Genomic DNA, 12,657 nt, shown 5'->3' with positions numbered 1-12,657 from the left:
GCTGAGGTCGATCTAAGGATCCCAATGCATAAAGTTGTTATTGCAGATATATTATAACAGGAGTGCTACCCTACGTAATAATAGGTTAATGACATTCAATTAACCACAATTACTTGTACTCAAATGAATTTCATTGTAGACTTACCGCAGCTGCTGAATTAATTGCTCTTGGCATAATGGCCAATATAATACGAAGTGAAAGAAAAATTGCAATGACGGTAAATGCCTAAAAGGAGTTGTAAGTTAAATCTACCCATTAACATAGATCTCACAATTTTACAACTAAGATATACACCACCACTAACCTGAGCTGCTGTTAATGAATATCCAACTAAAGTGTGAACAAGTAAAGTTAATGCTGAAGCAACAGCAGGTGCTATTGCAATTGCGGAGTTCTGTAATGATTCAATTATTCCTGTTTTTAAAAGCACGGATTGTTCTTTTTTCCTTATGCCACCTGTTAAATACAGATTTCCACTGTCTGTCATGTTTTTACAATGTAACAATAACATTAACTAAAGATGTGCAACAAAAATTAACCAGTTTGAAACTTTAAAAATTAGAATATAGCATTTAGTACATAATAAAAAAGTAAAAATTTTCTTTTTTAATTTTCCTAAAGAAATAAAATAACTCAAGTTAAAATGCTCAATCCAGTGATGCTGACATGTTGTTAAATTATTTTAAATTATAGGAGAAAACACTCATTAACAATGTTGCACACTCGTCAGCAGGTACCACAAATATGCAAAATAGTAAGAGGAAAGACAAGTGACATTAATTTCTTATTTTTAAAAGAGCCAAGGAAATATTTGAACACACCTACAACAGCCATAAAACTTTCCTCCCATGCATAAAGCTTGATTAGTTTAATGCAGTTCAATATTTCGCTTATCATTCTCACACGCTTGTCAGTAAAACAAATTGCTTTCTTCCGCAGATGGACTTCCAATTTTGCCAGCAACAGCTAGGTTAGATCAATCATTGTAAAACAGATAGCAAAACATTTCTATGGTCAAGTAAAACCGTTATTATACTGTTGACAGCAACATTAAGAAAAATAGGTTACAACGGGCTTCTTAGTGTATGTGCTATGTCACACTGGTCTGTGTAACAAACATAAATATGCCATTTTAATAATTAACAATAATTTATGAAATGGTTTTGGCAAAGAGTGTGTGAAATTAGTCATTTCAAAAATTGAGCCCAATGAGCAAAAAAATTTAGAAATGTGGTTTACTGTAGGGTAGGCCAAACCTGATATGGAACAAATGCAACATAAAATATGATTCCAACAAATATTGTCCATCCGACCACAAAGTATCCATAAATTGTTGATGCCACCAACCCTACAGGTGCGGCCACCACAAAACTACCGTAAGAAATCATCTCAAACAATCGTTGAGTGTCGTTCACCAACAAATTAATCATCTAGATAACAAGTTGTGTAAATTAAATAATATTAAAGTTGGTTTAAACCTTAAGTAAAACCTGGCCGATGCTCTTTTCCTTCAGTGTTTGAAGATTTGCTATCTTCCAGAATAATAAAGTACAAATACCACATCGACTTCGTATTGCAGACCTACAAAGCATAATTTGTCTACAATGTGTTTTATGCCATTATTATTTTATGCAATTATACATGAACTACTAAATTTAAAAGCTATTGCCCTATCAGTTCCTTAAAGTCTATTGCCCTATTGGTACTTTTGAGAAAACTTAAGATAATGAAAGAGTAATTAGTGTTATAGATTGCCCTCATTGCCAATTTTGGTCATGGTAGACTCGTTTTTTTTACAAACATAGGGTCCATTTGAATTAGTTAATACTATTTCATGTAGGTCTATAAGGCATAATCTGTTGTATATTTAACTCTCAGGCATATTCTGTTGTGTATTCTACCCCCAGGCATATTCTGTTGTATTTTTATGCCTAAGAGTTCATGTTTAGTATCTACCTAACAAAATGGGCACATTTGTTAGGACTTTATTGACCAAAACTACTAACCAATAGACACATAATGAAACTACACAAACCAACCTTATAGACACACTCCATGTTGCATTGTAAAACACTGCACGCAGAATACAGCACAGCAAAAATGCAAAGCAAAGTCCAACTCCATATCCAATCCCAGCACTTGGTGATGAAATGTGTTGAACTAGTAAATTAATTATCACAGCCTGCAGAAACACAGGTCTTTATATTTTTACCTTTTTAAATTTATGTTACAGAAAACACAAAACACAAAACTTGCGAAATTTTCATTATGATTTAACTTTTCAATAAATTGCCACTTAGGCCACATGTGTTGTGTTTTCCAATACACGTTCTTTAAAATACGCTTTGGGGAATACCCTAATGGTACAAATTTCTACCATGTCGACTTTCCATGCACGTAACCGTTTCACAATTACCAACCGTAAAGTTAGGTAAAGATCAATACTTACGGGCCCAAGAGTGTGAATAAGAATATAAAACGAAGCAAGAAGCGTACATACAATCAATCGTGCTCTCAGGAAACGAAAGAAAAACATCTTTGCGTTCGGTTTCCCATTTTTATTCTGTTGTTCGGCATACAATCTGTACATTCTAAAACAGGCAAACAAAATGCAATAGACGGTTTAGTTTTACGATGTTACTTTGATAGATTATAGTTTGGCTTGTACAAATAAAACAAAACGACAAAAATAACGCATTTGGTCAATGGGTCCGTTTTGACGTCACTCATTTTCTATGTTGTGACACCATTGCGATATTTTGACAATTTAATCACCTTGCAGCAGATTGTAGTGGTGAATCATGGTCGGAAATGCCAGGTAAGTCGGTGAGACTTATTTTTCCCCGGGCCTTGTAGATAGATTCGCTCAACCATGAATGAGTGATTACGCTAAGAATTCCTCCACTGTCCAGAGGAGAGCGGTACTTGCTGCACAACAATTACATTATAAGTTCTATTTTCGACAATGGTAAACTAACATAAGAGAGGAGTAGTTACAAATGATGCAAGCACAGACGAAAAATACGTAGGCTACAAACAATCTATAAGCAACAACACGGTTCTTCATGTGGCTCTTGCATATGTTGGCTATGTTTTAATGTTTTATAATAACATCATATTAAAATTACCTTGGTAGTGGTCGACGTACAGGTTTCAAACACTTTATCGCTCCTCTGTATTTTGCAGGTGTATCTTTAGACTCGTATCCATCGACTTTACTAAAATAAGAATCTGAAGCTGCTCGGTCAGTCGTCATATTTTTGAACTGGTCAACTAATAAAAACTACGCTTGCAAGACACCTTACCGTTGCCGCGGGGTATCCTATAAGATACGCACGGTTTTTCTTGAATGTCAGTGTGCCTAAAAAACAAATATTTGTTATAGTCTTATGTTACTAAACACCATAATTTGTTCGAAAAGTTGAATTTGAACCACCTGTAATTCGGTAAAAATAGAAAAAAAACGCTAACCAAAAACAATGCTTATATGACTGAGCTAAAAGAGGCAACCAAATGAATACATCAATGATTTCCGCCTGACGAATTCCAACTTTCTTCAAATAGAAACGTCTGTAACGTTCTAATCAATTTAAACCCTCTACTGACGAAGCAGCAAAAAAATGTCCCTTAAGATTGCTGTATAAAAACTGGTAAAGGTAGTATTTATAAATGATGTTTGCAAAATACGCTTAATTTAGGGTTACATGACACATACGTAACATTTTTTGTTGTAGAAATATAGTGTCCAAAAGGTGAAAGTAGGGTGGGCTACGTAATGATACTTTTTTAAAATCTCCTTTACTAGTTTCATTTTATGATGGACGAATACAAACGTTAATATTTGATAGTGTTCTCACGGTCCAACGAAGTGCGCGGCAAAGGGGATACTGGTATAAAGTATTTAAAATCGGTGTTGAACAAATGCTATAATTGTTCAACAACCATAAAAAGCAGATAATGATAAAATGCTCATTTTAAATGCTTGATCAATTATATTAAAACTGCCATAATTTTGTAGTTTACGAGTATAAATTATCAATCCGTTATCCGGGCTATCGTATATAATAAAATATACTGAAGTATTTCGTTAGATTTTGTCTTATAAAAATAAACAATAAAATATGTATACACAGGCAAATGGTTTAGGGTCAATGGGGAATAAACTGGGAATACAAAAGGCCTAAATACCGTGTATAGTTTTATAGTATAGAGTGGGGTAAGACAGGTCCCAAAAAAGCACATATTACCAAATATTTTCAAACTTTAAATATATTATTTTGTGTCATACCTCAAATTATCCCATTTTACCCCACATTGTAGCTTTTCAGGTTTTAATTGAATGAATGAATGAATGAATGAATGAATGAATGAAGGTAACTTACTTTATCCCCGCGTGGCCGGAAAACGACAGTCGTTATCACACGGGTTTAACACCGTGTGTCAGCTTACGAGTTACCATGTAAGTAATGGTAACTTAGTAATGGTAACTTAAAAAAACCAACAAAGTAAGTAATGGTAACTTACGAGTTACCATTATTTACTTTGTTGTTTTTTTTTTATTTTAGAATTTTTAATTTTTTTTTTTTTTAGAATTTTTAATTTTTTTTTAACAGTAGATTTTAAACAGGTAAAAAAATGCGAAATAATAAGGTGCTATTTTTTAATGCTCGCAAAATCATAGTAAAGCCGATAATTTTTTTTAGTTTGCGTGTGCGAACGATTAAACTAGTTTCATAGCTTCATAAAACAACCTTGAATATTTCGTACAGTTTGATTTAAGCATGAAGAAAATAGGCAGATATAAGCATGATTTTCACTTGGTGATAATTTATGAGAAGTGGCTTGTGCCAAAACAGAGTAGTAATATCCAATTTGTAGCAAAAATAAAAACTTTATTAATAGTTATTATCAATTTTCTGTTATTACAAGTTCATATACATTTGTAGGATACAACATTTGTCCTAGAATGTTCGAACATTACCCATTGCCGTTCAAACAATACCAATTGTTATGCAATAATATAATGTATAGGTAACATGTTAAAGGGCCTAAACACACCCCAAATTTACTTCGCTTTAATCGATAGAGTGTGTTTTTCTAATTCCAACGACACCTTACTTGTTTTAATCGGTTCTGTATAACCAAAGATATTCCAGCTCAAACACCGTGAAATTCAAAAAACTGATTTGAAAGTTGCGTGGCGAAATAAATTGAGAAGTGTACTACCCACATGACAAACACGTCACAAAATTGTTGAAGCGTGGCCGCTCTCATTCAGAAATGCGAGAGGCAGTGTTTTCAGCGAAAAACGAGAGAACAAAAAAACTCAAAAAAGCACAAAAAAAACGCAGGTTTCGCTTTTACGAATGAATCAGTCACGTGACTAGTACGTTCCTACGTCACAATCACGGAGCTCGTAGTAAAAAAAAGATAGCGCTAGAGATCACTGTTTGAGGACGAATATCTCCGCCTATACTGGACCAATTTTAATAAGCAGGTATTTTTGGAATCAATAAAACGGTCGCTTTATGAATTTACCATAAAAAATAAAAGTGACGTGGGGTGTGTTTAGGCCTTTTAAAAATTATAGCAGTAGGGCAAGAAAAATAATGTTTAGACTTAATTTTCAAAGCGTACAGTATTATTTCGTGTTATATACGTCTATTCCTATTTATAAATACACTTAATAATCAAAATTAACAATGATTTTAAACTGTCCCATCTTATCCTGTGTGTTTTCAAATTTGTAAAATTTCACCTGTTGTGCTGATCGCTAAAAAAATCCTCGTGTGTTTTATTATATTTTATTAAATTGTTGTCAATTCATAAAGGAATGATAGTACTAATTCGTGGTATTACCCAAAAATCGTCATCTATTTTGATTTTGGAAATATTTGGCAATATGTGCTTAAAAGTCCCATCTTCCGCCATTGTACTATCATGTGTAACTCAAATATAGCATCTGTAGCAGCTTTACATTCTTCTTTATGAAAAACAACAAATCTTTTTGCAAATGTTTATTTAACGTTTATTATTGGTTCGGATTAATCGTAGAGGTGGTGTTGGCCTATTGCTTATTGTTCTTGCATAAGAGCTTCGATGGCTTCGGCTTCTAATGCGTCTTCTGCAGATTTAATTAAGAAATTATATATGATGCCTAACGATAAATATAAATTTTGATTTTAAATTAGTTGACTTACCCAACATCTCGGCTTGGCTTGTTGGTTGTTGGTTCCATCTCTTTCTGCGCCACAAACTCCAGTCTGGGTTGTTGTGGACGTAGTCACCAGTACGAACATGTGGGCCCAACTTGCCAACAATGGGCAAAGCAGCATCGACGATTTTGGCGCCGGCTCTTACAAGAGCTCTTGCAGCAGCATCGGCAGATACAGCGAAACAGATTACGAGGATGACGGCAACTACAGATTTCATCTTGGTTGTTATGATATAACTGAATGAATTGTGATCATCTTTCAAACTTTTATACCCATTTCGAGTTACATTAAACAAACGTAAATCAAGCAGTTATTTCCTGCCATCTTCTTTTTTTCCAGAACTTAATAAAGGGTTCTCTTTTTTCAAATTACCACGAAGCACATATGTTGATTTCCTTAACCGCTCTTCTCGCCTGGCACCCAACATGTACATTTAATAATTACTTTGTTTAATACATTACGTGGTGCAAGATTAATTTTACATGATATGTAACATCATAAGCATAAAATTTACCATTTGAAGACGCCTCAGAGACCAGTGCTAACGCACATTCCTCTAACCCGAAGTTTGGGTTCAATTAAGGCTCGTCGTTTCTACCTTTGGATGCGTACATATGTCCTTGGGCAAGACACCTATGACAATTGTTTCAACCCAGTGGTCTTTATAATGGAATGTCTATTGTAAGCTACACAATAAACAAAATATTCATCTCCACAAATTTACATACGCGGTAACTCGTAAGCGAGCAAGAGATGGAAATAACATAACATAATTTTTATTGATTTCATCGAAAACTATTGCGAAGGGCATGTTATTTGAAGAAAAAAGAGGAGGGATTTAACAGCAAAAATAGATGTTAAATGTTTTGTATAAAAAGTGTATAAAACAGAATATTCGTGTTATAATGAAACGCGAAGATAAAGCAAGTTATATTCATTCAATGTAAAAGTATTGCAGCGCGTTTTGAGACTTGCAAGTCCTGGAAGAATTAACTGTTGTCTAAACAACATAAAGCATGAATCTTCTTGGAAGGCCTATTGCTTTGCTGTGATTGGCTGAGTCGGTAAAACCATTCTAGTCCTGTTCATCTGCAGCGTATGTTTTTCGGCAGGTAGTGGTGAAACGACATTTTATGCACACCCGCATGCGAACCGCCTATAATGTGATTTGATTAAAGTGCTCAGCTTCGTAATTGCACCATTGTTGTATATTATGCTTTATTACTATATTGAATGACATTAATAAAAATCAGTAAAATTTAACTTCACATATTTTAGCTTTCCGTGAACACGCACATTTAAAAAGGCAACGTTATGTAGTTTACTAATATATATCACTAGAGAAGGGTTAACTGTCAGTAGCCATAAGAAAATATCCTCCAAATTATCACCTATGAAGTTACATACACGTGGTTACTCGTTACTGGATGTAAAACAGACCACCTGTGTTATCACAACTCTCGTTGCCCCGTCACGCCAGGATAAAACCACCAGCTACATGCATTCAATCTAAATGTATAGCAGCGCGTGTTTATTTCTTCCTGGAAGAATTAACTGTAAACAACATAAAGCATAAAACTTCTTGGAAAACCTAATGCGTTGCTGTGATTGGCTAAATCGATAAATGAATTATAGTCCCGTTCATCTATATAGCATATGTTTTTCATCAGTGGTAAAACGACATTTTATGCACACCATGCGAACTGTCTATAATGTGATTTATTTAAAGTTTGCTTATGCGACGTTGATTCGGAAATAATCAAATACTCAAAGTATTTTAAAAGTTCTTGGTGTATTTGTTTGAAGTGGTAAAATAAGCAAATTACCTACAAAGTTAATTGTTATTAAGATAATTTTCTTTAGAGACTCTTTTCTTTATTCTTTAAATAAAATGCCATTCGCTGTCGTTTTCGGGGAGATAAATAAAAATAATGTTATATGTTTTATTGTAGGGTAGGGAAAAATGGGACACTTTTTCTTTGTATTTTCTCGCTCCATTTGGTAGTAAACCAAGAACATTAAAACAAATATAAAACCGTATTATCACGACTCCCATAGACCGTTGTTAATTGTTTAAAGAGAAGAGCGGTTGAGGAAATGGACATATATGTGCTTCGTAGTAATTCGAAAAAAAGAGAACCCTCGGTCCAGTATTAAAAAAGGAAACAGATGGCAGGAAATAACTGCTTGATTTACGTTTGTTTAATATAAGTCGAAATGGGTATAAAAGTTTAAAATGCTGATCACAATTCATTCATTTATATCATAACAACCAAGATGAATTCTGTAGTTGCCGTCATCCTCGTAATCTGCTTCGCTGTATCTGCCGATGCTGCTGCAAGAGCTCTTGTAAGAGCCGGCGCCAAAATCGTCGATGCTGCTTTGCCCATTGTTGGCAAGTTGGGCCCACATGTCCGTACTGGTGACTACGTCCACAACAACCCAGACTGGAGTTTGTGGCGCAGAAAGAGATGGAACCAACAACCAACAAGCCAAGCCGAGATGTTGGGTAAGTCAACTAATTTAAAATCAAAATTTGTAATTATCGTTAAGCATCATATATAATTTCTTAATTACATCTGCAGAAGACGCATTGGAAGCCGAAGCCATCGAAGCTCTTATGCAAGAACAATAAGCGATAAGGAAACACCTCCTCTACGATTAATCGGGATGAATAACCAAATACTCGTTCATTTTAATTGATTAAAAGTTAAATACACGCTTGCAAAACATATTTTGTTTTTTTTATAAAAAAAAGAATGTAAACCTGCTACAGATGCTATATTTGAGTTACCCATATTATAAATTATTGAGATAAAAGCAAACTTTTTAAATTTGGGAATTAAAACCTTTAAGACTACAATATGGGGCAGAATGGGACAAATAATTTTATAGAAATAGTATTCTATAATTTGAAGTAAATCTACAGAAATTTTAACTGACTCAGCAAGATTCTTTGCCACTTCAACATTAAACACAATAGGGGGTTAATCTCCGTTTATACGGGTATCCATTTAAAGAAAGACGATAAACAATGTTACAGTATTGTTGACATCTTTCTCACGGTCCAAAAAAATGTGCGGCAATGACAATTAACACATAGTAGTGTAGAGGGGAATGGGGCAGGTTGTCCTTTTTTAAAAGACCTTTTTTAAAATTTTCTTTTCACTCATTTGTCCATTTAATGATAAACCGAAAAGTAATGTTACACAAATATTAGACGGTATTATCACGACCTTATAAAACGAGCGTAAAAATATGCGATTTAGTAAACTGCTAATTTTAAATGCTCGCTAACTTATAGTAGGCTAAAATCGATGAAATTTGCAATTTGCGAGTGTGAACGATTAAACTAGTTTCATAGGTTCATAAAATACACTTGAATTTTTCGTACAGTTTAATTTGGTCTCATAAAACTAGTTTTAGTTTTGAAAAAATGATATATGAACATGAGGAAAATAGACAGGGATCATGAATTTATGACAAATAAAAAAAAATTCGTTGGATTTTGTCTTATAAAACTAAACTCTAAAATATGTATAGGCCTACATAGGCAAAATGGTTAGGGGTCAATGGGATTAAATTAGGAATACAAAAGACATAAAATACCGCTCATTGTTTGTAAAGTGGGGTAAGACGAGACCCTAAAGCACATATTGCCCAATATTTTCTAACTTTCAATATATCATTTTGTGTAATACCACAAAGAACTATCATACTTTAATTATTTGATAACACACGTAGCAAAGAAACTAGCTAAGTGTGTTGTAATTTTCGTTAAATACAAATTACAAAATTCCCATTTTACCCCACATTGTAGTTTTTTAGGTATTGATTGCCAAACTTTAAAAGGTTTGTTTTTAATCAATAATTTTTATATCATGTTTAACTCAAATAACACCTGTAGCAAGTTTACATTCTTCTTTGTGAAAAACAACAAATCTTTTTGCAAGTGTTTATTTAACTTTTGAATATTTTAAATTTACGTTTATTATTGGTTCGGATTAATCGTAGAGGTGTTGGCCTATTGCTTATTGTTCTTGCATAAGAGCTTCGATGGCTTCGGCTTCCAATGCGTCTTCTGCAGATGTAATTAAGAAATTATATATGATGCTTAACGATAAATATATATTTTGATTATAAATTAGTTGACTTACCCAACATCTCGGCTTGGCTTGTTGGTTGTTGGTTCCATCTCTTTCTGCGCCACAAACTCCAGTCTGGGTTGTTGTGGACGTAGTCACCAGTACGGACATGTGGGCCCAACTTGCCAACAATGGGCAAAGCAGCATCGACGACTTTGGCGCCGGCTCTTACAAGAGCTCTTGCAGCAGCATCGGCAGATACAGCGAAGCAGATCACGAGGATGACGGCAACTACAGATTTCATCTTGGTTGTTATGATATAACTGAATAAATTTTGATCAGCATTTTAAACTTTTATACCCATCATTTCGAGTTACGTTAATTAAACAAACGTAAATCAATCAGTTCTTTTTGCCATCTCCTTTTTTTAAAACTAAAACCAGGGTTCTCTTTTTCCTTCTTCTACTTTTTTTCTTCTTTCTTTTTTTTCGAATACTACGAAGCACATATGTTGATTTCCTCAACCGCTCTTCTCGCCTGGCGCCCAACATGTACATTTAATAATTACTTTGTTTTATACTTTATCTGGTGTAAGGTTACTTTTACATAAAAGCCATATCAGAAACATTAAACTTACTAATTGGAGACGCGTTAGCCAATGGTAACGCGTTTTGAGTTTTAGGCTCGTCGCTGCTGCTACCTTGGGATGTGCATGTGTCCTTGGGCAGGACACTCAATGACAATTAATTGTTCACTGGACCATTGTAGAATGTCCTGTGTAAGCCATACATTAATTTACGACAAAACAAACAAAATAAGAAATTTTAACATGATTTGTTTATTTTATTTCTGCATTTAACGTCGCATAAGTAGGCTAGACTTAAATCAAATCACATTATAGGCGGTTGCATGGTGTGCATGAAATGTCTTTTCGCAACTGCCAAAAAACATATGCTATGAACAAGACTATAATGCTTTTACCAATATATCGAATCACAGCAAAGCATTAGGTTTTCCAAGAAGATTTATGCTTTATGTTGTTTAGACAACAGTTAATTCTCCCAGGACTTGCAAGATTTAAACGCGCTGCTATACGTTTACATTAAATAAATGTAGCTGATGGTTTTATCCTGGCGTGACGGGGCAACGAGAGTCGTGATAACACAAATGTTCTGTATCATCTTCTGTCGTCTAACGAATTAGCCTACCACCTATATGTAACTTTACAGATGATTGTTTCGTTTTTTTTTCTTAAGACTTTGACTCTGCTTTTGTATTTATTTTTATGTGTGGCAATTTAGGTTAACCCTTCTCCAGTGCTATATTAGTGTACTATAAGTATAAAGTTGAGATTTTAAACGTATGTGACTTTTTTAGCTAGGATTTTGTTAATATGTTGATAATTTATACAAGCCAATATAGGCACCACTGGTCTGGCGGTAGTATTACTATATCCCCTTTCTATCTAGTTGACACTAAAACTTATAATCTACGTGCACGTTCGTTTGTGGCATGCGCGCTCTCTCTCTTTCTCTCTCTCTCTCTCTCTCTCTCTATTTGCTTTTTCTCATTATCATCTCTCGTTGTGCTGAAGATGTAACGTGAAGTTTGGAATTGCACCTTGTTGCTTTACCCTTTCTGGTTTTGTTTTTGATACCGGACTGGAACAACAGTTACGATGGAAAGTACATTTGAAAAGAAAAAACACATTCGTTTTTTCACACGAATATTGCAAATTCTGCCTAGCAGATATTCTTTGTTGGATACTAGCAGGTCAGAATTTATTTCTAACAGTATAATAATCAGACTGTCATAATTTCATACTAAAATGTATTTAACTATTTAGTGAAAGAACATATTTAAATTTGGTATCTAAATTATGGTGTAAATATTTCAATGATGTTTTTTTAGATTGACTGTGGCATTTTTTGCATTGTCTGGCTTGGATGTCCTTGGTGCATTAGATGCTTTAACAGACACAACTAAACAAGAAATTGTTGAGTGGGTTTATACCTTGCAAGTTGTGGGAAATAAAGCAAGTAAGCAATATATTGTAAAGTAATTATTGGCAATCTTTTAGCTGGTATTAAAAATTAACTTTGAAAATGGGGTATAACTGCCGCATTACAAGTAACATATCTCAATTGTGGAGTAATAAATCATTCCATTAACTTTATGTAATTTTATTAATTCCTTTATGTTTTTTACTTTTATGTAAGTCAGGCAAATTACGGTGACAAAGCATGTTTTTTTGCGCATTAATGTAACAACATGTACAATCTATAATAAAATGTTATTATTTTTTGCCAGAAACCAACTTATGCAAATGTGGTTTTCGTGGTTCAANCAGTAATGG

At 33.9% G+C, this 12,657-nt stretch overlaps 5 protein-coding genes across 5 annotated transcripts in view; 2 read left to right on the top strand and 3 right to left on the bottom strand.

Annotated features, from left to right (window-relative positions):
- LOC100179917 (multidrug resistance-associated protein 5) overlaps nucleotides 1-3,418 on the bottom strand; it is a 10,786-nt gene extending 7,368 nt beyond the window's left edge. The window contains exons 1-9 of the mRNA XM_018811414.2: nucleotides 3,130-3,418; nucleotides 2,777-2,929; nucleotides 2,451-2,592; nucleotides 2,041-2,183; nucleotides 1,492-1,582; nucleotides 1,258-1,431; nucleotides 823-967; nucleotides 306-457; nucleotides 146-226 (exon numbers count right to left, since the gene is read on the bottom strand). Coding sequence (XP_018666959.1) covers nucleotides 146-226; nucleotides 306-457; nucleotides 823-967; nucleotides 1,258-1,431; nucleotides 1,492-1,582; nucleotides 2,041-2,183; nucleotides 2,451-2,592; nucleotides 2,777-2,929; nucleotides 3,130-3,257 — 1,209 coding nt within the window. The 5' untranslated portion in view covers nucleotides 3,258-3,418. The remainder of the gene's footprint in view (nucleotides 1-145; nucleotides 227-305; nucleotides 458-822; nucleotides 968-1,257; nucleotides 1,432-1,491; nucleotides 1,583-2,040; nucleotides 2,184-2,450; nucleotides 2,593-2,776; nucleotides 2,930-3,129) is intronic.
- A 2,373-nt stretch (nucleotides 3,419-5,791) lies between these two features.
- Nucleotides 5,792-6,438, bottom strand: mech3 (Mech3 protein). The gene is made up of 2 exons (NM_001032798.1): nucleotides 6,202-6,438; nucleotides 5,792-6,125 (listed from the first exon to the last, which is right to left on the bottom strand). Exons 1-2 carry the CDS (start codon nucleotides 6,431-6,433, stop codon nucleotides 6,076-6,078), a joined length of 282 nt encoding a protein of 93 aa, NP_001027970.1. The 5' UTR covers nucleotides 6,434-6,438; the 3' UTR covers nucleotides 5,792-6,075.
- Nucleotides 6,439-8,462: 2,024 nt separating this feature from the next.
- On the top strand, nucleotides 8,463-8,950 carry LOC100187011. The gene is made up of 2 exons (XM_002128335.4): nucleotides 8,463-8,725; nucleotides 8,802-8,950. Exons 1-2 carry the CDS (start codon nucleotides 8,494-8,496, stop codon nucleotides 8,849-8,851), a joined length of 282 nt encoding a protein of 93 aa, XP_002128371.1. The 5' UTR covers nucleotides 8,463-8,493; the 3' UTR covers nucleotides 8,852-8,950.
- A 1,214-nt stretch (nucleotides 8,951-10,164) lies between these two features.
- Nucleotides 10,165-10,646, bottom strand: LOC100176792. The gene is made up of 2 exons (XM_002128175.4): nucleotides 10,374-10,646; nucleotides 10,165-10,297 (listed from the first exon to the last, which is right to left on the bottom strand). Exons 1-2 carry the CDS (start codon nucleotides 10,603-10,605, stop codon nucleotides 10,248-10,250), a joined length of 282 nt encoding a protein of 93 aa, XP_002128211.1. The 5' UTR covers nucleotides 10,606-10,646; the 3' UTR covers nucleotides 10,165-10,247.
- Nucleotides 10,647-11,863: 1,217 nt separating this feature from the next.
- LOC100186051 (geranylgeranyl transferase type-1 subunit beta-like) overlaps nucleotides 11,864-12,657 on the top strand; it is a 4,523-nt gene continuing 3,729 nt past the window's right edge. Inside the window, exons 1-3 of the mRNA XM_026834060.1 lie at nucleotides 11,864-12,074; nucleotides 12,213-12,340; nucleotides 12,612-12,657. Coding sequence (XP_026689861.1) covers nucleotides 11,980-12,074; nucleotides 12,213-12,340; nucleotides 12,612-12,657 — 269 coding nt within the window. The 5' untranslated portion in view covers nucleotides 11,864-11,979. The remainder of the gene's footprint in view (nucleotides 12,075-12,212; nucleotides 12,341-12,611) is intronic.

Source organism: Ciona intestinalis, chromosome 4 (genome assembly GCF_000224145.3).
Source record: "Ciona intestinalis chromosome 4, KH, whole genome shotgun sequence".
NCBI classification, from domain to species: domain Eukaryota; kingdom Metazoa; phylum Chordata; class Ascidiacea; order Phlebobranchia; family Cionidae; genus Ciona; species Ciona intestinalis.
The sequence above is the reverse complement of the archived record's forward strand: the minus strand, read 5'-3'. Positions and strand labels throughout refer to the sequence as shown.

Excerpts from the sequence above, each read along its gene's own strand:
- mech3 (NM_001032798.1), bottom strand. The coding sequence starts at position 6,433 with ATGAAATCTGTAGTTGCCGTCATCCTCGTAATCTGTTTCGCTGTATCT. Across the intron at positions 6,126-6,201 it reads AAGCCAAGCCGAGATGTTGG|AAGACGCATTAGAAGCCGAA; the intron begins GTAAGTCAACTA and ends TTAAATCTGCAG.
- LOC100187011 (XM_002128335.4), top strand. The coding sequence starts at position 8,494 with ATGAATTCTGTAGTTGCCGTCATCCTCGTAATCTGCTTCGCTGTATCT. Across the intron at positions 8,726-8,801 it reads AAGCCAAGCCGAGATGTTGG|AAGACGCATTGGAAGCCGAA; the intron begins GTAAGTCAACTA and ends TTACATCTGCAG.
- LOC100176792 (XM_002128175.4), bottom strand. The coding sequence starts at position 10,605 with ATGAAATCTGTAGTTGCCGTCATCCTCGTGATCTGCTTCGCTGTATCT. Across the intron at positions 10,298-10,373 it reads AAGCCAAGCCGAGATGTTGG|AAGACGCATTGGAAGCCGAA; the intron begins GTAAGTCAACTA and ends TTACATCTGCAG.